Source organism: Salvelinus fontinalis, chromosome 25 (assembly GCF_029448725.1).
Source record: "Salvelinus fontinalis isolate EN_2023a chromosome 25, ASM2944872v1, whole genome shotgun sequence".
In the NCBI taxonomy this organism is placed as follows: Eukaryota; Metazoa; Chordata; class Actinopteri; order Salmoniformes; family Salmonidae; genus Salvelinus; species Salvelinus fontinalis.
In genome coordinates, this window is record NC_074689.1 from 12,260,645 (window position 1) to 12,286,898 (window position 26,254).

General features: G+C 43.0%; 1 protein-coding gene across 1 annotated transcript in view; it reads left to right on the forward strand.

Moving 5' to 3' along the window:
• LOC129822846 (homeobox protein Mohawk-like) overlaps positions 1-25,407 on the forward strand; it is a 33,036-nt gene extending 7,629 nt beyond the window's left edge. Inside the window, exons 4-7 of the mRNA XM_055881299.1 lie at positions 813-966; positions 2,520-2,861; positions 21,573-21,606; positions 22,119-25,407. Coding sequence (XP_055737274.1) covers positions 813-966; positions 2,520-2,861; positions 21,573-21,606; positions 22,119-22,314 — 726 coding nt within the window. The 3' untranslated portion in view covers positions 22,315-25,407. The remainder of the gene's footprint in view (positions 1-812; positions 967-2,519; positions 2,862-21,572; positions 21,607-22,118) is intronic.
• The last annotated feature ends 847 nt before the right edge of the window (positions 25,408-26,254 follow it).

The window sequence follows — 26,254 nt, forward strand, 5'->3', positions numbered from 1 at the left end:
TCATAAGTCGCTTGAAGTGTATTGAGCATGAAAAGTTATTCCAGTATAACTTGTAATGGTCTCTGGTTCTTGTGGAATGAAGAAAGCAGGGTCGAGTATCATTTTATTGCATTAAAAAAAAAACTATTATTAGAAGGAGTTTGTTGGAATCCAGAATAAGCACATAGGACTGGGTATGTTGGGTTGGAAATAACTTAATGAATCGTTACATTTGCTGGGCCTGTCTAGCGTCTAGGGGTGTTAAATGGTTGTGAATGGCATTTTGAAAGCCTTTGATATGGACTATAGGACCATAGAGGACTAGACTAGATGAATGTTGCAGTGTTTTCTTGCTGATTTTTCTCGATCCATTTCCCCTGCGTGTCTGGGATGTCTCAGAGACTTCTGTTTCGGCGGTATTATGGGTATCGGGGTCCGCCGTGTTGCAACCCGACTCTGTCTCTCCGCCTCTCTCGTACCCAGGGTGAGGCCGGCCGGAGGGAGGGAGGGAGGCACAGCAGACATTTTCCTAAAGGATAGTCTTTGTTTTGTCATGGATGTGGAGGTGTTTTGAATCCAATAACAGCGATTTCTATTTTTCTTCCCTTTTCTCTCTGTTCTTCTCTCTCTCTCTCTCGCACTCTCTCTGACTCTCCTCCTTGTACTTTGCTCTCTCTCTTTGTTTCTCTGTCTGTCTCGGTTCCTCTCTTTCCCCTCTCTCTCCCTCTCTCTGTGTTTTTTTCTTACTTTATCTCTTACCCCATCTCTCACTTTCTCTCTTACTTTTGCTCCCTCCCTCCCTCCCTCCCTCCCTCCCTCCCTCCCTCCCTCAGGTGTCTAACTGGTTTGCCAACGCCAGGCGGCGGCTGAAGAACACAGTGAGACAGCCAGATCTGAGCTGGGCGCTGCGCATCAAACTCTACAACAAATACGTCCAGGGCAACGCAGAGAGACTGAGCGTCAGCAGCGATGACACCTGCTCAGAAGGTAGGCTAACGCTCTCCTTGCCGCCAACCTGTCGTATTACAACATCGTATGTCTACCTCATGAAGATATAACCCTCAATGTCAATGCCCACTTATCACATATCTCATATCATGTCTCTACCTCGGAAAACGAGGTCAGCCAAACAAACCATTTCCATCCTCCTTACTACTGCCTCGTATCCGACAGCTCCAGCGCCGAAGTAGGATCCCGTTATGCAGGGACATGCACTGCCGTTTATAAATGGCCTGTCTGTGGCTGTGTCTCAAATTGCACCCTATTCCCTATGCAGTGCACTACTTTTGACCAGGGCCCATCTCATTTGGGACGCACACGGTGTGTCCTGGTAGAAAGACGCTGACGCTCAGATGCTGTGACACACTGTCATTAAGACACCCTACGGGACTAGCAGGGCTGAAGACTAGCTTCCCTTCAGATCCCAGCCTGCAATTGGTAATGAGAGGCTCTGTCATATGTGTATTTATTGCTCTCTCTCTCTCTCTCTCTCTCTCTCTCTCTCTCTCTCTCTCGCTCTCTCTCTCTCAGCTCTTTTCTGTGACACAGAAAAACACCCATGCACTGTACTGTGGTGTCACTCAGTCTTTTAAGCCCTAATTAGGTTTGTTGAGGAGGAGAGACACACAGTGTGGGCAGGATGGAATGTCTTTATTTTCCAGTCTTCAGTTTGCATGGCGTTGTAATAAATTGTTTATATAGGGCTCTGGTCAAAAGTAGTGCACTATATAGGCATTTGGGATGCGCGTACTGTTGCTCCAGGAGTTAGTGATGTGACTAAGGAGACGATAACCCCAGTGACCCTGTAACCACTCAGTCTCACTGTCAGGATCTCACTGTTAGACACGTCACCTCAGTGTCAGCGGGGTGGCCGTGGCAACGCCTCAACAGGAAGGGGTCAGACTGAGGGAGGTTAAAGGTCACCTGTAGCTCAGGTTTATGTCCGACTTGAGGAAAGGCATGAAAGAGATGTCTCAGGCTTAAAAAAAACGTAACCTGAGGATTTCAACATCATTTTCAGATATACGATGTACACCTCGAATATACACCTGGAACATCTACCTCGGGAAGCAGGGGAAGGAAAGCAAATATGTTCATGTGGTTCTGATATAAGCTCTAATTATAATTTTGCCCAGACTGAATCAAAACTCAGACCTGCGTGAATCATTTTCAGTGGCGCTCTCTTGATTTCCCCCATCCCGAGAGGGGATCTGTTTTTCAGCACCGTGTTAGATTTTCTGTATTTCTTTCATCAGGTGGGGGCCAATATTTTAATTCAATCTCGGCTGCAAAGAGCTCCCTGGAAATTATTTATTTCTGCAAAGGATAACAGCAATGTGCTTTTGATAGAGAGGAAATGGGCTACCATCCGTCATGGTTTGGTAATGCCTTGGTCTTAAGCTGACGGCTGAGGTCTTCACTGTAGCTGGTTGAAGCCCTGCCAACTGGAGGGCGTACAGACAGAGGAACTAAATGTGTTTTTCATTTATTTCGCTCTTCGTTGTCTGGATTCTCCCTGGTGGCGCCCCCTGGTGTTACAGACGGGGACAACCCTCAGCGGATGCAGACGAGCGGCGGCGAGTTCAGCAAGCCCATGTACCAGAGCGTCATCAAGAAGGAGGGTGCCACCATGATGGGGACGGGGCTCCGAGCCGCTGACGCCGCCTCATTGGCCGAGGACTACGTGACTCCGCCTCCTAAGTACAAGAGCAGCTTGCTTCACCGGTACCTTAACGACTCGCTGAGACACGTGATGGTGGCCAACGGCGTCATGGACGCCAGGAAGAGGAACCACTCGGGATCCTTCAGCTCCAACGAGTACGACGACGATCTCCTCTCCCCGTCGTCCTCAGAAACCGAGGCAAACTTTGTTTATCGAGCTGGTAAGAATTCTACATTCCTTCTCACATTCCTTCCTTAATATTTAGCTGCTGCCTCTCTCTTTTTCTCTTTTTCTGTCCCCATCTGCACATTTTTGTTTTAATTCCCCTGCGCTCAGGCCCATCTGGCCCGTTCGTTGTGAGGAAGACGTTGTTAGGCGCTGTGACGGTGTTCCACTCCCCGTTGTCTTGTTTCAACAGCCTGTTTCTGTTTTTTTCCCCTTATAGAAAAACAATATGATTTCATGTGACATTTTTTGCACATGTGAAACTATGTGTTTTTGGAACACTTCACGTGACGATATTTCATATAACCTTTCACGTGGGTTACATTTTTCACACGTGAATATTTTTCACTTGATATTTCCCAGGTGATGCCCTGCAAGCAAACATGTGTCATTAGTATGCACACACAAACAGTGCTTTTAACATACAGATGTCCCCGGAACATCACGCAGTCACAGTGTTTTTAACATACAGATGTCCCCGGAACATCACGCAGTCACAGTGTTTTTAACATACAGATGTCCCCGGAACATCACGCAGTCACAGTGTTTTTAACATACAGATGTCTCCAGAACATCACGCAGTCACAGTGTTTTTAACATACAGATGTCCCCGGAACATCACGCAGTCACAGTGCTTTTAACATACATGATTACATTGTGAATGTTTATTTATAGAGTAAGTATTATTCAACATCTCCTCACCTGGGATTTGAACTCACAACCTCTTGGTTCACGACATTCCAATCTTCCTGCTACGCCACCATGACCGATTTCACCTGTATTCCTACACTTTAGACTTAAGTAAAGTAAATCTCAGCTTTGTTAAAAAATACACTCAAGAAAAACGATTATATTTATCACGGTGATTCAGGAGTAACATTAAAACATGTTAATATGCCTCACCAGCAAACAACTATACAGAAAACCCTCAAATTGTTGAAATAAATCGATTAAATCAATAATGAGAGAATAGTCAGATTAACTGGTAACTAAAACAGCAGTGCAGATGGTACTATTTTGCTAAGTGCAGAGATGTATTATAGGTAATGAACGAGGAACTCTACAGACTTTGCGATGCAGCAGAAAGATCAGTGTTCCCCAAATCCAGAGGGTGTGAGTTCAAATCCCAGGTGGGGTCATATTGAAAAGCTATTACTAAGTGATAATGTCATATGCAATCATATTGTCATTGATTAAGAAAACCCATAAACCATTTGTGGTATTTTTTACATGTGACATAGCTGTGTTCACATGTCGTGCTAAAACTTTCACATAGGGAAATCGAACTCTCACATGTGGAATTGTATCTTCACAAGTGAAAAACTTTTGCATCCCCGTGTTGTCACATTTACTTCACATGAGATCATGTTTTCACACGTGCTCAAATTTGTGGTTTCATGGTATCACATGTTGACATTTTTCATCCCCATGTCACATTTATTTTTTCATGTGTAGTTTCATGTTACCACGTTGCTTTCACATTTTGTCACGTTATCACAACTTCTCATATGATCCCATGCAATCACAAGAGATCACATGCACTCCCTGTTCTCACACTCTTCTTTCATTTCAGACGGGTGAAAGTTAACAAGGTACTTGTGGCTACTGAAATGGACCTCCTAGGTAGCTATAGGATATGATTTCCCTTTTATTCTAAGCTATCTCTCTGTTCACCATGCACCTGCAAAAAGATCGCTCTGATGCGGGAGTGCCTTTTAGTATGTTGGGTATGAGGTACCAGAATATTCACTTTTAAAAGTGAGATTTTCACTGGACGGTTACTTTAAGTCCGTGTTGCAAATTGCACCCTATTCCCTACTTAGTTTGGGACCTAAGTCTAATATACCGCTCTCTATGTGTTCTGTTCACACCAACAGAGATAGCCTGGCCTCGCCCTCTCTTAGGTTTGCCTCCTAATGTCAAGTACACTGTGGAATCCCCCCTAACTCCCCCTCTCCCCTCTGACTGGGTTTTAGGGTTTAACACTAGAGACACAACAAGACCATGTGTAACATGCTCACACTGACTACTGTTTGGCATGAGAGAGAGAGAACCGGGCAGACGTGTGTGTGTGTGTGTGTGTGTGTGTGTGTGTGTGTGTGTGTGTGTGTGTGTGTGTGTGTGTGTGTGTGTGTGTGTGTGTGTGTGTATGCCAGCGTGTGTGATCGTGAGCAGGGGCTCAGTGCAAATAAAACAAAAACCCAAGCTAAAGTAATACAAACCAGTGGCAAGGTAGATAAACGAACAAGTGTGCGTGGGAGTTTTCCTCTTGGCATGTGCATTTCTCACAGTGCAGTCCCTTAACCCCTGGTTTCGGTGCCTGTGGGTTGGCCTTGGATATCAGAACGGCTGTTTGTGCTGCGTGTTATGAAGGGTTCACGGTGTCATGGATTCTCAGCCACAGCTTGCAGGTGCTGTTACCAATCAGACCTAATCTCACTGCATGGAGATCTGACAGTTCTTCTTCAGTTCTAGAACAACTGGGCCTTTGTTCCAAAGAAGACTTCATAACTGATAATAATGTTTTCACTATTCTGTGTATACAGTTCAGTATTAAAAAGTGCCTGTAGGGAATTCGGATTGAGGTGGAGGAGTGGGAGGGGGGGGGCTAAACTAAACGTGTTTTGCATTATCTCGAAGGAACGGAGAGGAATTTAAAGTGATGTATAAGCCGGATAGGGGAGGCTGTCCAATGAAACGGTCCACCGATCGCGACTGTTACAATCTTCCGTCCCGATCAGATCCTTAAAACTCCCTGACCCGAAACATCTCTGTCTTTCACTAAGTCACCTGCTGAGCACGTCAGTCACCAGCCAGACGCAGACCAAGATAGACTGAGAGAGAGGGACAGACAGACCAAGTGGCTTAGCTTAGGCTTCATCACAGACACCCCAACCCACCCCTCCCTACCACCCAACGATTTAATAAGAAATAGTAAGAAGGAATCATTTACCTGGCCCGCATAATGTTTTAATAGAAAGTAACTATTTTATCTCCATGGTAAATATAATGTCTTGGCTCTGACGTCTTCCTCTTGGGTTTCTGGGCTGGCCAGCCAGGCATTATTGTGAACGGTTTCTCTTCTGTTACATGCGAGAAGAGAAGGGAACTTGAATCCTGACACATGGAAAGTTCCCGGAGGCGTGGTCTCAGGGGAATTTTCACGCGAACACCTGCTAGCCCCTCTTCATTAGTGAGTGAGAGAGAGAAATCGAAATAGCTGCTATTGTTTGGTTTCAAAACAACTCCACAAGTTAAGATCCAGTTTTTATCATTTCCTCTGGAGATTTTCTCCCCTGAATATTCCAGATATTTTTGTAGTGAAAGAATTCCTCAGCTTTTTGACAATTACAGAGTGTCTGAAATTTCAGGCCTGAGCTGAGCTTCTCGGGCCGTAGGTGTGTTTGTGCGTCAAACCTAGGCTGTAGGAGATGGAGAGAATGAACTCTCTTGAGTTCTTGGCACTGGCACATTCCTTATAAGCCTCTACCTCTGCTTCACTTCTGATTCGCATAAGCCAAAGTACCGTGCCCACCGATTGGGATCCCATTGGATAAATGTCCATTAATGGGACAATTGGTGGATGTCTGGCAACAGCCCTGGGTTTTATCTATGACTTCAGAGAGCAGTCGAACGTGGCAGGAGATGGTGAGTGTAGATTTACTCTGGGTTCATTCCAAATGACACCCTATTCCCTACACCCTGGCATATTCCCTATGGGCTCCGATCAAAAGTAGTGCACTAAATAGATAATAGGGTGCCATTTGAGACGTACTTTTACTTTGTCCCGCACTTAGTGGAAAAACCAATAGCCTTTTTTTTGTTGCTTGACGATAAAAAAAGAAAAGATCTCTGTAAAACCCTGTTGGTAATATTATTGAAAACAAGGAGCAGTAGAATTCCAATGCACATGCCAGGGGTTTCATGCCAAATTACCCTTTAATGGCATATTAAATGGCATGAATCTAGCTGAATGTTTTTCTTCTTGCTCACTACCAGATTTTGCCCTGTCCGATATGATATAGATCATTATACGGCAAATAATTCTCAACGTTTCTGTGAAAGGGGAGAGTGAGAGAGGTTTGACAGTGGTACATTTTCTCAGGTTCTGTTCTGCTTCGGTCTAATATACTGTACATCTAAGCACATATAATATATCACCAACATTTTACTTAATTTGTGCTTACTTACTTTTTTTTACTAGTTGGTCACAGTAAGGTAATGGTGGTCTTTTTTTGTTATTTACTAAACACTTGGTTTGTTCAGCCAAGTTTCCTAAAAATTAGCTTTTATAGGTTCTGTTTTAGATTAGATAAGTGGATCGATCAAGAAGAATAAAATGATAAATGATTGTCTATTTCCCTAATTGTGTCATTTCAATTTCAAACTCTCATTGTTTGTATTTTAATACCATGACAGCATTTTACTACTAAATAGTGATAAATATGTTTTATGTGTTTGCGATATTTCAGAGGGCCAAAACGTCTCAGTAATTTCGAGAAGAACACACTTTTTCCATTCGCCCATTTTCTCAGACAGATAGGTTGCTCAAGACGTTTCCAGGACACACAACGCGTTAAGATTGAAGCTCACCTGTATTTTATAGTATTAAAGTGACTTGTTACAAATGCTAGCAGGCAACATTTTAACGATGACGAAATATGGTAAATGAAAACAGTAGTGTTTGACAGGACCCCGGGGACTCATAGAGGTTTGTTGAATTAGGTCACAGCAATGCAAGACACTTATTCAATCCAGGAGAATTGTACTGTAGTCTATGTGTGTACGCTGTTTAAAAATCTGTTTAAAACGCACATATAAATCCCATCTCCCTAAATGGAAAGGTTTAGTAGTTTAGTAGCTTAGCTACCAGCCCGACTCGGGAGGTGCTTTAGAATGATGACAGAGAGAGAGTGTGTCCACCATCTGTAATGTTTACTATTTCACACGGTTTAGGTTATATCAGGAAAGAAAAAGAAAAGGTCTTGAACACAGTCAACATTATCAGGGGTCAGCTTTTCATCTAGTATAATGAGCTATAGTACTGTATATGCAGTTTGAATCCTCCATTCCTCTCAGCTCGTTTATAAAATAAGCAAAGTACTGTAATGCTTTACACAGCAGCAGTAGAATTCCGTTGAACGGGTGGAAAGTCGGAAACATTCGATTTTAGAAAAGAGAAATGTCACGGAACGTAGCATTCGTGGAGTGATGGGAGAACATGTCATTTAGATGAAGCTAGCGTTAGGCGGCCACAGCGAGCAGAGAATACAACACTTTACTGGGTCTGTAGGGTGACAATAAGCCTCTGTGTGACATTGATGGATGTGGATTCCACTTGCAGTAGATGAGACTCATCTTAGGAATCCAGCTAGCGCAGGCAGGGACGGGAGGACTGGCCACAGATCCTTCTTTCCACCCTTTCGTAATAATAAAGGAGGGATGAGGAGGGAGGGAGGGAGGGAGGGAGGAGGACAGAGGCTGTTCCAAAAGAACAACCCAGCAGCCAAGACTCACTAAGGTCTTGTGTGTGTGTGTGTGTGTGTGTGTGTGTGTGTGTGTGTGTGTGTGTGTGTGTGTGTGTGTGTGTGTGCGCGTGAAAGATCTTAACTTTTAGAATAAGTAGAAAAGGGGGGATCCCATCCCTCCATCCCTGGCACTGACCTTTTTCTCTTTATCTCTGTCCATCAGTCAGTGGTTTTCAGTTGAAAAGCTGGAACGAGTGAGTAAGTGCTGATGTGTCCGGTAGAATACAGCCTTTTCCACACAAAGACTAAACCACCTCTTCTAGAACATTCATAATGCGATGTTAAGAAGTGAAGTAAATCAGGTCCTCTCCAAAAAGCTGGGCCTGCTGTAGTGTAGAGAAGAGAATCTACTATAATGTAGGTGTTAGCATCATTGTATCCCTGTGGGCGTGGTGGGTAGTGCTGATGGTGACAGACAGAAGTGGGATCCTGGCTAGATGCTGATCTTTATCTTGGCTTGATGTTGTGGGTGTAAGAAGGGTGTGTGTGTGGATAAGTACATGGAAAGAAAAGGAGGTCTGGGTTCGGTTGGGCTGGTTTTATATTTATGAGATAAATGTTAGCCGTCACCAACCAGACAGAAACTGGATGTGATGCTAACAGTCCAGAAGAGAACAGAACGAGCCTGGTTCATTCAGACTGGAACAATCGGTTGCATAGAGAGGTAAAGTGTGAACTGACAACCATCACTCAGGCTCTGTTTATAGTGAAACTCCTAACATAGACGTCAGGAGCGGAGATTAATGTGAGGCGTTTCTCAAAATGATCGTTTTTAAGTCATCAGCGTCAAGGTTTGAGAAGCGCCCAAATACACGCAGGCAGCAGAACCCAACAATCAGCAGATCACAAAATACAGCTGGGTTAACTGACTCACTCACCCCGAGTCCACACAAAACACAAATTGGTTCTATTTAAAAAAAAACAAAACAGCCTCATGTTTAAAACAATTGTCCACAATAGTGTTCTCATGGGACGGCTGCGGAATCTTTTTAATGACAGAGTAGAAGGTGTGACCAGGAGTGGTCTGAACGGTCAAGGCTCTCTCATGGACATACCACACACACACACACACACACGCACGTGCGCACACACACACACACACACACACACACACACACACACACACACACACACACACACACACACACACACACACACACACACACACACACACACACACAAACAGTGTGTGTGAGGGCCTTGAGTTTCAACCCACTGTGAGGAAATTGCAACGTAATGATGCTGAGAGCGCACAGCAAACATATCATTTGGGTTCTAACTCCAGAATGGGCTGTTTTAATCCAAGAAAACACTTAAAAATCCCAAGCAAATTGTGTTTACACAAGAGTTTGGTGTACATTCTTTTTTCCCCTGTGCTTTTTGTGTACTGCAAACAACTTCTATTTGTCTTAAAGGACCAGGCTGAGAAAGACTTGGAGCGGAAATAACTCCAGCTCTGTGGTTCAGAGCATCACGTTGTTTTGCCTGTACCTGTTCAATCCAACAGAGGATAGTGATAAGGCATCTGTTGAAAAGTTTAACCCTGAGGCCCGTTCTGAGACTCACCTCGACCACTCGTTCAACGTCATCGGGGGATATCGTTACCATATTCATACGTCCCCAGCGACCCATACTCCTCTGTGGTTGTTCGGTCAGTGTTTTGAAGTATGCACGTACTGATCCACAGATATCAGACATGGCTCTGATAGAGCTCGTGTACAAATCTAACCTCAATCTCTAACAGCAGGAAGAGCGGAGCTCGCTGTCGTGATGACCGTTTCCGTGCCAACCATCTGCGACAGGCAGACATGTATGAATCTCTGTCACGCTCATCCCTGCCGAGGTTCTGATCTTCCAAGGTTCTGATGATGGTTAATGTTTCTCTTTTAGTTCACATTGCCTGGCAGCACACACACACACACACACACACACACACACACACACACACACACACACACACACACACACACACACACACACACACACACACACACACACACACACACACACACAAAAGGAGCACTTTAGTTAACAATGTGTTTACTTTCTGATTGAAAGGCGCTTCTCTCTAACCCTCTCATTTGGCTGGCGATGTGACTCTGATTAGCTAGTGTTTAAGCCACTGGTAAACACTCTCTGAGACACAGCCATGTTTAAACACACCAATCACTTAGTATTTCTTCATCTCCAAAGAAAAAGTGTGATTCCCATTTTGGGAATGTTTTTATCTTTCCCCCCCATCACTGAATGATGCATCGTGGTCTGAGAATGTCGTGGTCCGTGTCATCTGCTTCACAGACGTCGTGGAAAAAGGACAGACCAAGCCGTTTTAAAACAGTTCTACAGGGAGCATATTTCTGATATTATAGTTGTTGTATCTAGCTGGATCTGGGATTGTTAATGTCTATTATATCTAAACTCAGATAGCCTGGATGTTATTACTACTACTAGGTTATTAATAGGTACCTGTTATTGCATGCACCTACCTACAGCAAGATCTGTGGTTCTTACCAGAAAGAGGACAATAATGTAACATTTACAAACTAGCAGGAATTGTTTACAGTGACTTCTGACCTGAATCCAGGCCTATGCCCCAAATGGAACCCTATTCCCTATATAGTGCACTACTTTTGACCAAAGTCCTATGGGCTCTGGTCAAAAGTAGTTCATAACATAGAAAATAGGGTGCCATTTGCGACACATACCATTCCTCCCAGTACAATGGCTCCTCTGTGGCCATAAAGTTACGACTTACCAGAGGATTATTCAACACAGCGACATGCTGCAGCCGTGATAGATTTATGGGCTGAAAATCTGAAACCTAGAGTGAATCCCATGCAGCAGCTTATTCCCTATATAGTGCACTACACACTAAAAACAAATGGTTCTAAATTGTGCCAAATAAGGCTTATTTGGCTTGTAACCATAATGTAACCCTTTTTGGTGCTATATGGAACCTTTTTTTTAAGGTTCTATAAAAATCATCCTCATAAGGTTCTAAATGCTATAAAGAACCATTAAAAAGGTTGTATTTAGCACCAAACAATGGTTCCGCAATGTTTACCACCCTTTTTGGTGCTATATTGAACTGTTTTTTATGGTTCTTTGTGGAACCAAACAGTTTTTTAAATTCTGATTTGAATAGCCATATTATATTGTAAAAATGCCATTGGTTTTATTATTGTGTTTATTAACAAGTTGAATCAGGTGTGCTAGCGCTGCAACAGCTATGGCTCCATGAGGCAAGAATTGAGAACTATTGACTTGGTCAACCGTTCTCAATTGACCAAAGGCCATACAGAAGTTTTTCACATAGTCCTATAATAGCAGATCCCAACAGATTAGATCAACTGGAATGACACACTCACTCACTGTTACACAAAAAGAGCTGTGAGAAAACCACGCCCCAGAATATTATATTGAGCCGCCGCCTCTACATTTGAATTATCACTAAAAGAGGAAAGAACCCTTTTCTGAACTGCAAAGAGCCATTAAAGGGCTTCGGGTCAGTGTGGTTCCATATAGAACCATCACCCTTCCCAAAGAACCCTAATGTGTAATTTAGTGTGTACTTTTGATCAGGGCCCACAGGGCTCTGGTCAAAAGTAGTGCACTATGTAGGGAATAGGGTGCTATTTGGGATGGATGTCTTGAAAGGTGAAACAGTCTGGTCTGGTTTGAATGCTAATACTCTGTAATATCGCCTGCTAGTTTGGATTAATGTACTGTACCTCACTGGAGTATAAAAGTTTATGCAAAATATAAAACAATAGGATGCGATATTTTTTGAATACCTCTTTTGGCCTTACTAACTGGTTTTGTGAACTTCTTTAATAATTTACAATTTTTAAAAGATTTAATTGTATCTTTTATAAACAATACAAAACATCCACATACAAAGGACAACATTATAGAAACATCTACTACATCAAACTTACCCAGACCCACAAGCAGTCACCCCCATCTCCAGCGCCTGCATCCCTTTCTGCCATATGGCCTGAAACTCCACCATTTTGTTTCTCTCCGTAGCCCACACACTTTCAATATTTTCCATTGTGTTAATGAAACTTGATTTCCAAGTTTTTACTGTATGTTTTTTCAAGATGAGTGATAAGAGAATCGTCCAACCCATCGGGTATCCCATTACACCCCCGTATGCCATATCTTGAAATATGCAGACAGACGGATTAAAAGTACGTTTACATTGTAATACTTCTGACTGCCAACTTTCTAGCTCGGTCCACAACTTCCGGACTTCATAACATTCCCAGAAAGCATGGATTATTGAGTCATTATTAGTTCTACACTTAAGACATGACTCTGCCGTTGAACTTCCTTTTTACAATGTTAAAGTTATGAACTTAAAGCCAAGGCATTGTAAGCAAAGTAGGCAGTGATGGCTAATTTTCCATAATTTTTCTCTATGTCGGAGTGTAACTGTCTCAGTGTGGCCCTGGCAGGCCAGCCCAGTGCCAGTAAGGGCCCATGGATCCCCAGCCTCGGAGTGGATCGTTGCCCCAGAGAGTGGCAGGGAGAGAAGGAAGGAAGGAGGGAGGGCCAGAGGAGTGCCAAGACATCCCTAACTTCATTCACAGACTGCCCTTGACATTATAAAAAAAAAATAACAGACCATTTAAAACCATCAGGAAAAGAATAGGGAAAAGCCAAGCCCTCCACCGTGTCACTAGTGACAGTCTATACAGTATGTCTGTACAGTTTGTCTGCCTTACTCTCTTTCCTCTCCGTAGTGCGTTTGTTGTTTAAGAAGATAGGTTGGGTCCATATAGTTTTTTTAATGTATGGGTAGAGGAAGATGTATTTCTCCAGCTCGGCTGCAACAATCATGACTGGACAAAGTATTTGGTAAATTGTTATCTGTGCAAGAACTCCTATTGTCTGCACATTCACCTTATTGTACATTAACCGAGAGTTAGGTTGTCCCATAATGTTTCCTGTCCAGTAAGTTGTGCTGAAAGATTGGTTGTGGTCTGAAGGGTTTCTTCTCTCTTCGAGATGGGAACAGTCAGAGTTACTCATCTCTATGTATGCCTCCCAAATAGCACCCTTTTCCATATGTAGTGCACTACTTTTGACCAGCGCCCAAAGGGCTTTGGTTGAAAGTAGTGCACTATGTAGAGAATAGTGTGCCATTTGGAACAGAAGCTAATACTGTAACTCCTGAGTCATAGCTCACTGATTGGCCTTCTCCAGTCACCAGGGTCACATAATTGGGTGATCATTGGGCTGTCCAGCTCTCTATTGGTCAGTTGACCTCTGGCATCAGTGGGGTGTCTGTGATTATGTCCGTCCCATCTGAGATGTGTTTCTCGCTTCTCTTTCGCCTGGCTGTCAGGACCCGAAGGGGGATTAGGCTGAGCTCATTGACTGCGTGTGCGTGAGTGTGTGTGTGTTTTTTTTGTCTGCTAATCTAGCGCAGCCTTTGGTTTGTGCACCAGGGGCCAGTGTGGTGTGTTTATTGTTGTGTGTTGCTAACAACAGCAGCAGCTGGTTGTGATAAAACATACCCATCCTCTCTAAGCAGGTGTACTCTATTCCCTTTCTCATTTGTCAGTTCGTTGTTGCTTGTTTTTGCTTGTTTTGTTTAATGTTTTTTCACTGTGTTCAACCTCCTCTATTACCCACCGTGATGTCAAGTGTTTTTGGACTTTCAGCACAACACCAGAAACCATCACTTCAGTATAACAGAAAGGTAGCAGCAAAGTAGACTGCATGACTTTCGGTTCCTTAGCAAAGCAGGAGGAAAAAGCCCCAAAAGAAAATACAAATAATTAAAGGTTCCACTATGATTTATTGACAATTTATAGTTTCTTTGGCACCGTTTTTGTTTTAAAAAATCAGAGTTTTAGATGTTTTAGGCAAAGGAGGTTGGAAGTGTGCCTGCTCCGATTGGATGTACTCTACTCTATTGTACTCTGGCCGGGTCGGGGTCTCAGGGGGGATTCTGGGTAGACGACGCGTGCGACCACACCCTCCGCTCTGCTCCGAGGCTGCAGGAGGCCTCACACAAACATGTTTTTTATGGGACATTGGGGGGATTGAATAGCATCTGGACACTGGCTGCCCTGCTCTGAAACATACTGAACTGGAACCCACAGCGGCTTCACAGCCTCGCTGCTCAGAGAGAGCTCTGCAGACCAAACCTGGGTCCAAATACTACTTAAAATCATTTTAAAAAACCATGTACTGTATCTGCTTGATTGAGTGTGCCTGTTGCAATGGAAAGAACAGATAAGTCAGATTAAAGAAACTATAAGACAAAGATATCTTTTTTTTTTTATCACTATGATACCCTAGTATTGTTTTTGTTGTCTTTTTGTTGTCTGCTGTATGGCTTGTCGCCATTGGCAACCTATCAATAGGCCTTCCCTGACTGTCTGACACGATAGCAAATATTGAGCTAATATTTCAATTTAATTGGGATGTAATTGCATAGCTGTTATTATACAAAATGAATGAATGGAGCATATTTGAATCAGTCTCAATCCTGTCTCTAGCACTGGTATTAATCCGAGAGAATAGATGGAGATACATGGAATATGCTGGAGTCTACAGCACTAGCTAGCTACTTACATTAGCTTAAACAATTGACACCTGAGCAATAGAGCAAACCAAGTGCCTGCTCGCCCACTATCAAAATAGGGGAAGCAAGTTTATGTGCCTTCACTTTTTCTAACCAGGAAATGATCGAAATCCATTGAGACATTTTCACTAAGTAGTCATGTAGAGTAGACCACTGCAAATTCTTGTCATGTATTACACCAGTCTATCAAAGTAAGAGAACGAGGCCTAATATTTCCTCTAATATTGTCAGAAAAAGTCGATCTGGTCAGAAGTCAGAGAGCTGGAAAGGGAGAGGAAGGAGAAGAGGGAAAAAACACTGTTATAATTTCAAGGCTTTTAAATGACCTGTGACGCCGTGGAAGAAATTCTAGTACTTGACATATAACAGATATAGTTTTTCCTTGTGAAATCAAAGGGAGAAACATAATTGCATTTGTTTTGGCTGGACTGCTTGAGAATGGTCAATCTGAAGCACCTTAAATCTAGCGTGTTACTGTAAGTCACTTCAGTCAGAGGAAAGACAGAGAGAGAAGTAAAGGGAGAGAGAAAGAACACCGTTGAGACTGATGAAGAGAGAAGGAATGAGTGAGAGGGAGGAGGAGAGACTCGAGATGAAGCGAGAGATAAGAACCAAAAGAGAGAAAGGAAAAGAAGGAGAGAGAGATTTGGCCTGACAAGTATTTGAGGATTTTTTCTGGAATGTGCTAAAGAGTTGAAGCCTGAAATCGAAGCTGTGGTTTGTTCTATTTCTAATCTCTCTCTGTTTCTAGATTTTCATCTCCCTCTCTATCTCCATCTAAAATCGAATTGTATTTCTGACATGCGCCGAATACAACAGATGTAGACCTTACCGTGAAATGCTTACTTACAAGCCCTTAACCAACAATGTAGTTTTAAGAAAAATAAGAGTTAAGAAAAAGTTTTAAAAAGTTACACAAAAAAATAACAATAACGAGGCTATATACAGGGGGTACCGGTGCTTAGTCAATGTGTGGGGGTACAGGTTAAACAAAGTAATTGAGGTAATATGTACATGTAGGTAGGGGTGAAGTGACTATGCATAGATAATAAACAGCGAGTAGCAGCAGTGTACAAAACAAATGGAGGGGGGTCAATGTAATAGTAGTCCGGTGGCCATTTGATTAATTGTTCAGCAGTCTTATGGCTTGGGGGTAGAAGCTATTAAGGAGCCTTTTGGTCCTAGACTTGGCGCTCCGGTACCGCTTGCCGTGCGGTAGCAGAGAGAACAGTCTATGACTTGGGTGGCTGGAGTCTTTGGCCATTTTTAGGTCCTTCCTCTGACACCGTCTGGTATAGAGGTCCTGGATGTCTGTAAGCTTTGGCCTCAGTGATGTACTGGGCCGTACTCACTACCCTATGTAGCGTCTTGCGGTTGGATGCAGAGCAGTTGCCATACCAGGGGGTGATACAACCAGTTAGGATGCTCTCGATGGTTCAGGTGTATAACTTTTTGAGGATCTGAGGACCCATGCCAAATATTTTCAGTCTCCTGGGGAAGTCGTGGGTGAACAGAGAGTACAGGAGGGCACTAAGCACGCACCCCTGAGGGGCCCCCGTGTTGAGGATCAGTGTGGCAGATGTGATGTTGCCTACCCTTACCACCTGGGGGCGGCCCGACAAGAAGTCCAGGATTCAGTTGCAGAGGGAGGTGTTTAGTCCCAGGGTCCTTAGCTTAGTGATGAGCTTTGAGAGCGCTATGGTGTTGAACGCTGAGCTGTAGTCAATGAACAGCATTCTCACATCGGTGTTCCTTTTGTCCAGGTGGGAAAGGGCAGTGTGGAGTGCAATAGAGCTGGTGTCATCTGTGGATCTGTTGGGGCGGTATGTGAATTGGAGTGGGTCTAGGGCTTCTGGGATAATGGTGTTGATGTGAGCCATTACCAGCCTTTCAAAGCACTTCATGACTACGATTGTGAGTGCTATGGGTCGGGAGTCAATTAGGCAGGTTACCTTATTGTTCTTGGACACAGGGACTATGGTGGTCTGCTTGAAACATGTAGGTAATACAGACTCCGTCAGGGACAGTTTGAAAATGTCAGTGAAGACACTTGCCAGTTGGTCAGCGCATGCTCTGAGTACATGTCCTGGTAATCCGTCTGGCCCTGCGGCCTTGTGAATGTTACTCACATTGGCTACGTAGAGCGGGATCACACAGTTGTTTGGAACAGCTGGTGTTCTCATGCATGCTTTAGTGTTGCTTGCCTTGAAGAGCGCATAGAAGTCATTTAGCTTGTCTGGTTGGCTCGTGTCACTGAGCAGCTCGCGGCTGGGCTTCCCTTTGTAGTCCGTAATAGTTTGCAAGCCCTGCCACATCCGACGAGCATCAGAGCCGGGGTAGGAGGAGGATTCAATCTTAGTCCTGTATTGAAGCTTTGCTTGTTTGATGGTTTGTCAGAGGGCATAGCAGGATTTCTTATAAGCATCCGGGTTAGAGTCCCACTCCTTGAAAGCAGCAGCTCTACCCTTTAGCTCAGTGCGGATGTTGCCTGTAATCCATGGCTTCTGGTTGGGGTATGTACGTACGGTCACTGTGGGGACGACATTATTGATGTCGGTGATAAATCTGGGGACTGATGTAGAATACTCCTCAATGCTATTGGATGAATCCCGGAACATATTCCAGTCTGTGCTAGCAAAATAGTCCCGTAGCTTAGCATCGCGTCATCTGACCACTTCTGTGTTGAGCGAGTCACTGGTACTTCCTGTTTTAGTTTTTGCTTGTGTGCAGGAATCAGGAGGATAGAATTATGGTCAGATTTGCCAAATGGAGGGCAGGGGGAGAGCTTTGTAAGCGTCTCTGTGTGTGTTGAGAAAAGCTGGTCTAGAGTTTTTTTCCTCTGGTTGCACATTTGACATGCTGGTAGAAATTAGGTCAAACGGATTTTAGTTGTCCTGCATTAAAGTCCCCGGCCACCAGGAGTGCCGCCTCTGTATGAGCATTTTCTTATTTGCATATGGCCTGATACTTATTGTTGAGTGCGGTCTTAGTGCCAGCATCACTTTGTGGTGGTAAATAAACAGCTACGAAAAATATAGATGAAAACTCTTGTAAATAGTGTGGTCTACAGCTTATCATGAGATACTCTACCTCAGGCGAGCAAAACCTTGGGACTTCTTTAATATTAGATTTTGCGCACCAGCTGTTATTGACAAATAGACACAGACCACCATCCCTTGTCTTACCGGAGGTAGCTGTTCTTTCTTGCCGATGCACGGAAAACCCAGCCAACTGTATATTATCCATGCCATCATTTAGCCACGATTCGGTAAAACTTATGTTATTACAGTTTTTAATGTCCCGTTGGTAGGATAGTCTCGAACGGAGATCATCCAGTTTATTCTCCAGTAATTGCACATTGGCAAATAGAACGGATAGTAGAGGCGGGTTATGCACTCGCCAACGAATTCTCACAAGGCACCCTGACCTGCGTCCCTTGTATCGGTGTCTCTTCTTCATGTGAATGACGGGGATTTGGGCCTGGTTCGGTATCAGCAGTAAATCCTTTGCGTCCGACCCGTTAAAGAAAGAATCTTCGTCCAGTACGAGGTGAGTAATCGCTGTTCTGATGTCCAGAAGTTATTTTCGGTCATAAGAGACGGTGGCAGAAACATTGCGTACAAAATAAGTTACAAACAACGTCAAAAAACACACAAACTAGCACAATTGGTTAGGAGCCATCCCCTCCGATGCCGTTCTCAGGTAGTCGAGCCAAAACTGCATAGAAAAATAAGTATATATACTGTATATAAAATTGATAAAATTTATGAATATCACTAGCAACAACATCATTTTTAAAAAAATGACATACCTTCAGTAGAAAAGAGGAGAATATCTTATTTCTAATAATGTCAACTTTATTTCTCAACTCCTAACATTGAGTAAATTATAGTCACTGGAGCCAATTACACTCACTGTAGTATCTGACAGGCTTTGAAAAAGCACCCGTGAATAGGCTACTCGTGTGGCAGGTGCCGCTGGCTGCTGGTAAATTTGATTGACTTGGACGTACATTTTTGCCAGCACATGGCTAACCTTTGTTTAACCTGCTAAACAGTTGCTCTTAGTGAAAATGTGTTTAGAGTTACCTTTCTAGCTAATAGGCTGTTAGAGTTTACACTTCCTCTTCCAACGATAATGTGGGGAGGTCAAAATAATGAAAAACTATCTACCAAATCTATGCATTTAAAAAATATTGATTACTTCTCCTTGCCATTGTCATTCACTTGATGGTAAGAAAATATGTGAAAATGTAACTTTTTTCCCAAAGTATGATGGGGGTTCCTGGGTCGCCGGTTTGCCTGGGAGGGGGTTCCTTCGGCAAGAAAACTGTAGTATTTACTGTAGTGGTTTTGTGGACATTATGGAAGTATTTACTATAGTATTTCTGTTTTATTATCTTTGACATGAAGTGGGGTCTTTCTCCTTGAGGAAACCTACCTGACAAATACCGAAAGAGCACATGTTCCACAACTTATAGGAAGGTAGATAGGCCTGGGGTCTGAACTAGCACAATATAGTCTATACTTGGTGTGTAGGTTTCTCACTTATAGGTGGCACAAATTGGGATATGTGGGAGGGGAATGGGCAGGGTATATGCAAATGAAATACTGTAGTATTACTACAGTTAAATAATGTTTTTTTGTGGACTGTAGTGTTTTTGGGGACATTATTGTAGTATTTACTACCGTTTTTGTATGTGTGTGTGTGTGTGGGGGGGGGGGGGGGGGGGGGGGATACTGTGGCCCTGCAGGACTCTGTATTCCTTGTCTAGACTCCGGATTAAGGTCTTTGGAAAACTGAATGGGTGAGGTGAAAGGCTGCAGCGCGCACCGCCTGTCCTTTCTCCGGTGTCGGCCAATGAGGTTCTGAGACCCTTGCAGGAAGAAGCAAGGACATGGTTTTCCAGCTCTACAGCTGCGTAGGAGAATTGACTTTCTCTAAGTAACATAATAACTATGTCCCCACCCGACCTTCCTTCCCTCACCACCTATAAGAAGTGTGGGAACAAATTCCAGCGCAAATGTGCGACTGAATTTTCATTAGCGTAAAAAATGGTCAAAACACCAGTCGGCGATGATTTGCAGTGGTGGCGGTACAAGTGGCTGCTCGTTAAAGGGACTCGTACATGTTACGAACATTTTCTTTACGGGAAATGTGGTGCGAGGCAAGCGTCTGTCTCTCCTCCCTGCCTCTGTGTCTATAGGGCGATCTGGGAGGGCAATCATCCTAAATGAAAGCAGCTGGAGAGAGAGAGAGAGGGAGGGAGGGAGAGAGAGAGAGAGAGGGAGAGAGAGAGAGGGAGGGAGAGAGAGAGAGAGAGAAAGGGAGGGAGAGAGAGCGGGAGAGAGAGAGAATTACATTGTAAATGTCTGTAATCTTTTGGACCTTTTGTGAGTGTAATATTTACTGTACATTTTTTTTAAATTGTTTATTTCACTTTAGTTTATTTTCTATTTCACTTGCTTTTGTTTCCCATGCCAATAAAGCCCTTAAATTGAAATTGAGAGAGAGCCTTACCTCACCCTCAATCAGCCACCTGGTCTTGCCTAATGCTCAGCTCAATTATTTAATATATTTTTGAACCATTATTTAACAAGGCAAGTCAGTTAAGAACAAATTCTTATTTTACAATGACAGACACTCACAGGTTGCCTCTTAGTTTTGTCTCCTTGCACACTCCCTCCTTAAAGCAGCTCATTGGCCCTGGTTTGATGTTTTTCAAAGGGTGTGCCTGGAGGTTTTATGAGCAGGAAATCCAGATCTCTTTTAATGGAGGGTGCCAAGCCAGTCATCATCATCACTGGGTAGAGTTCACTGCTAGGCAGAGGCTGCTGTAGCCCTGGGCCCAAACCTGCACCCCTCACATCACCACTCTACCCACTACCCCCTCTCGAAGCTCCCTGCAGCTTGGCAGGTAGTAAGAGTACAGGAGGCCTTCTGCGGCTGTGCCACCATTACCTCAACGCACACACACACACACACACACACACCACCATAACTGCCCTTCTACCTAAGGGTCTGGCTGGTGAGAACACAGAACATTAGATGGACCTGGTTTTAAACAGACTGGCTGAACTGATAGCTTTCATTGTTTACTGACTTCGCTGTTTAATTCCTGACCAATGCTTTTTCTATGAGATATAAACAGCTCCTGTGTCTGAATGTGTCCCAACAGCATGGGAAGTTAACTCTCTTTCTTAGTTACTTTGCTTTTTCTCTATTCCCCCTTTCTGTCTCGTTTTTATTCATATTTTCTCAGTCTAATTTGTTTCCAAATGAAAATACAAGTATATGCAGTTTGGGATAAAACTGCAGTTGTGTTATTCATGTCAAAATGTGAGTGTTAACGGTGCCTTTTTAGTTAAGATTTGGCCATTATTACATGACTACTATTTGTTTTGCATCTGAATCAGAAGTGGAAACAGAGAAACACATGTTACTACAGCACAGATTTGACCCCACACACACACCCACATGCACTCCTCACCAGCCCTCAAACTAGGTCCTTAATTAATCCTCATTGACCCCAAGGTGTACGTCGTTAAATGAACCTCTTTTTCTGTTGTGCTTTCAGAAACCATGGACCATGGATCAAGTAAATGTGACAAGTGAGTGTATTTTACAGATTCCTTCTGTATGTTTTCATGCTCATTTGGACATCGATTTTTCTCTGTCTATGATTATTAACTATTTGTAGAGCTCCCTCTCCTCCTTCAACTCTGTGTTTGTTCTCTCGCTCTTCTCTCTGTTCATTCATCTCTCTCTCTTCTCTCCTCTGTGTTCATTAATCTCTCTTCTCTCTCTCTCTTTTCTCTGTGCTCGTTCATCTCTCTTTTCTCTGTTCGTTCATCTCTCTCTCTCTTCTCTCTTCTCTGTGTTCGTTCATCTCTCTCTTCTCTCTTCTCTCTGTTCGTTCATCTCTCTCTCTTCTGTGTTCGTTCATCTCTCTCTCTCTTCTGTGTTCGTTCATCTCTCACTTCTCTCGCTCTCTTCTCTGTGTTCGTTCATCTCTCTTCTCTCTCTCACTTCTGTCTTCGTTCATCTCTCTCTTCTCTCTTCTCTGTGTTCGTTCATCTCTCTCTAACTCTGTGTTCGTTGTCTCTCTGTGTGTTATGTTCAGTGGGGGTGTTCAGAAGGAGAAGGTACGGGGCAAAGATGAGACGTACTGGAAGGAGATCAATGCAGCCATGGCCTTGACTAACCTGGCGCAGGGAAAGGACCGCAGCGGATCAGGGACGACCAGCTGCATCATCCAGAAGTCCTCTCATATATCAGAAGTAAAGACTGTCAAAGTGCCTCTGGTGCAGAAGTACTAGCGCCTATCACGGAGTCGTCTGTCTCCAACTCATCTTCCCTTCTACTCTCTATGCAACATCAACCTTCCCTCTGAAAACTCACTCGGAAGAGACAGTCAAAAACAAGAAACAGGTACTCTCTGTTTTCCGTCTGTAAAAATACAGCAGAACTGAAGACATCCTATTTCGTGTGTGGGTTGTGTTTTGACCTGCATCACATGCATTAGACAGGTGTTGCCATGATCATCGTTAACTGCATTGTTCAGTTCTGAACGAGACACTTTTGTTATGTTAACTTATTTGATGTATCTGAATTTCATTTTTTTTTATTTTTTTTAATACTCCAAAATTTGTATTGTACTTTTGCCAAAGTGCCTTTTTGGGAAGCAAAGCAACACACCCGTTGTGGTTAATAATGTACAGAGTGCCTCTGGGAACATAAAGGACTATCTGAAGAGGCAAAATAATATGGTCTTATAAGCTTCTTCTGAAGGACTTCCTCCATGATATGTGCCTTACAACGTGAATGAATTTAGCTGACCTTAAATAACATCTGTACTGTTCTAATTTATCAAGACACACACAAACACACAAAGCAGTGTGGGACTAAATTAAACTAAACTAAACAGACAATAACTGTGAATATATAGATAAAGTTCACTCCAGCCAAACACCTAGCACTTGAGGGTTAGAATGGACAAGATACCAGCAGATCCATTGTGCTGTCGTTAGTCACAACCACCATCATGTCTTCCACAGCTCGGCCTTGGGGTTTCATTTCCGAGAGAGGATGGATCCTTATCGAGGCTTTTAAACTGGAAAGCGCAAGCAAATGTTGAACTAGCACCAGCATACAGGCATGCTCACGTGCACACACACGCAGGCTGACACACACGCAGGCAGACAAGCAGACAGGCGTGCAAACCCACACACTCACACTCGGTCGGGAGGTTTAGTCGGCTCAGTGCTGCATCCGTTTAAGGGCCATGAACTAAAGGGATGTTTTTCTTTCTGTTATCAGTGTAGTATTATATGAAGTAAAGTGTTGCTCCCTTACATGTTTTCCTTTAGAACAAGGTACGTCAACAGTGTAAAAAAGACTAGGAGGTCAATTTAATCCAACCCGGATTGCAGTATTTACGCAGTAGTTCTTTTTCCAATGGTCAAATGAATTCGCAGACTGGTCTTGTCTTGGGTACTGTATAAAAACCTACAACTACTAGCAGGGCGACCCCCCCCCCCCCCCCCAACCCCTCACACACAGGTCTGCTTTTCACAATTAGAAGTGTGCGGGCATGGGATGGATATTGTACATAAAGACACTGAGTAAACGTTGCTAAGGCGGGTTTGATTGAATCCCAGCCTAGCTCACCATGCCGTTTAATCCTACACTCACTCCTGCTTAGCTGTTCAGAATCACATTCAAATTGCTGTTTACAAGAAGCCAGGGAGAGAGAGAGAGAGCAAGAGAGACTTGCTCAAAAAATTACAAATAAATAGCCTTTTCAGTATTATCTCTTCGTCAGCCAGCAAAGCAATTGTTCAAGTATTTGTTATTGAGAGTTTGTTTATGGCAGTGGTTGTTCTGCTGTATCAAAGTTTTCCTTAACCATAACCCGTTGTGTTCCTTTTTTGACCGACTGGAAAGAATCCTCCTTAAATACTTATAAAGTATGTTATTTACATTGTAGCAACCCAATGCCAAGTACACAACTGAGAGAAATCAAGTTGGACTGTTATAGTAACTAGTCGGCCATTTTCTGCCGACTCACTAATTGTATGTATATCTTCAAGGTAATGTTTGTGTCAAAATCTACACTTTTTTAAATTCTCTGTGCTGTTTGGGCCCATTGTTTGACAACCTCGACTGTGCTTGTGGTCAAGGGGTGATTGAGAAAAGCTGCACAAAGTTACTTTTAGCAATGACTCTTATTCTTGAATGTGCAAACCGTTAAAAGCTGCACTTTAGACTCTCTGTTCTCCAATAGAAAGAAACAGAAGAGAAGGCGTCATTGAGAAATTATGAGATTGATTTGAAGGGGGAAATAATGTGTTGAGGCGTCAGAGGTACAGAACAGCCATTGTTTTAGCTGTACAACCCTGTAGGGACACAGAACAGCCATTGTTTTAGCTGTACAACCCTGTAGGGACACAGAACAGCCATTGTTTTAGCTGTACACCCTGTAGGGACACAGAACAGCCATTGTTTTAGCTGTACACCCTGTAGGGACACAGAACAGCCATTGTTTTAGCTGTACAACCCTGTAGGGACACAGAACAGCCATTGTTTTAGCTGTACACCCTGTAGGGACACAGAACAGCCATTGTTTTAGCTGTACACCCTGCAGGGACACAGAACAGCCATTGTTTTAGCTGTATACCCTGTAGGGACACAGACCAGCCATTGTTTTAGCTGTACACCCTGTAGGGACACAGAACAGCCATTGTTTTAGCTGTACACCCTGTAGGGACACAGAACAGCCATTGTTTTAGCTGTACAACCCTGTAGGGACACAGAACAGCCATTGTTTTAGCTGTACACCCTGTAGGGACACAGAACAGCCATTGTTTTAGCTGTACACCCTGTAGGGACACAGAACAGCCATTGTTTTAGCTGTACACCCTGTAGGGACACAGAACAGCCATTGTTTTAGCTGTACACCCTGTAGGGACACAGAACAGCCATTGTTTTAGCTGTACACCCTGTAGGGACACAAAACAGCCATTGTTTTAGCTGTACACCCTGTAGGGGCACAGAATCAGCCAGCAAACTAAATGTACCCCAAGGCTTCGGTCTAGTACTGTACCTTTTATTTTCTGTGCAAAAACTCATGTTTCAAACAGATGCTGACAAACGGAAAGCAATTAACTTTTGTCATATTTTAGAAAATCTATAAATTATTAAGGATTGTAAAAAAATAAGTTGGTGAGAATAGTCTGTTTTTTTTATTGTTAAGTTATGAGTTAAAACATTTTGATAGAGACTGGATTGTTATCCAATGACCAAATGCATAATATCTCATTGTATTGTCTGATTTTGCTTTTATGTGAACATTTATTTTGTTAATCTATGGTTACTTCCACAAAACAATGAATAAACCTTTGAAGAAATTGTATGATATTGACATTTTGCTCAATTTGGGACTCTATAAAACATACAGTATATATTCATGGGAATTGTATAAACTTTTATGAATAATTATTGAACCATTGAGTTATTTTTCTATCAACTTTTACACATGAGAAGAAAATTCATTTTGCTTTTACTCTGATCAAAAGTATGAAACTCTTGCATCACTATACCAAAACTTTACATTAAAATATATATTTTTTAAACGGCACTTGAAAATAAATCTGAATTCACCACAGTTTGTTTTTGCAACATTAACTCCTCACTGTTATCGGCTAAAAACACATTTAAACCTGCACTTTTGGCATTCTGGGTTAAAGAGGTCCATCCCAGCCATGTGTTTGTTTGATTGGATAATTCCCGCAACATAAAGCCTCGCAAAAATATAATGTTGCAATTCATCTCTGATTGGGCCTCTGTTAAAACAGAGTGTTGACGTCTTTCGCTTTCTTCTCAGAATTATTCTGAATAGGCCACCCCACTAATTAAGCTAAATGCAATTGTCTTTGGTTTCTGTTTAGTACATACTGAAACCCAAAAGACACACAAGCCCCGAAATAGAAATAGATTTAAGGGACTAGAGCAGGAATAATGTAATGTCATTTCCTTAGTGAAAACACGTCACCCGCCCGCTGTTCTGAAGGTCTTCATTCCGATGATTATGTCACAAATGGCATGCTTTTCCCTATATAGTGCACTACTTTTGACCAGGGCCCCAGAAGTAGTGCAGTATATAAGGAATAGAGTGCCATTTTGGGATGCAAACCATGATTCAACAGCAGATGTGAGACATGTTTATTTACAATACAGGAGGGGTGTGGTTTTCTAAAG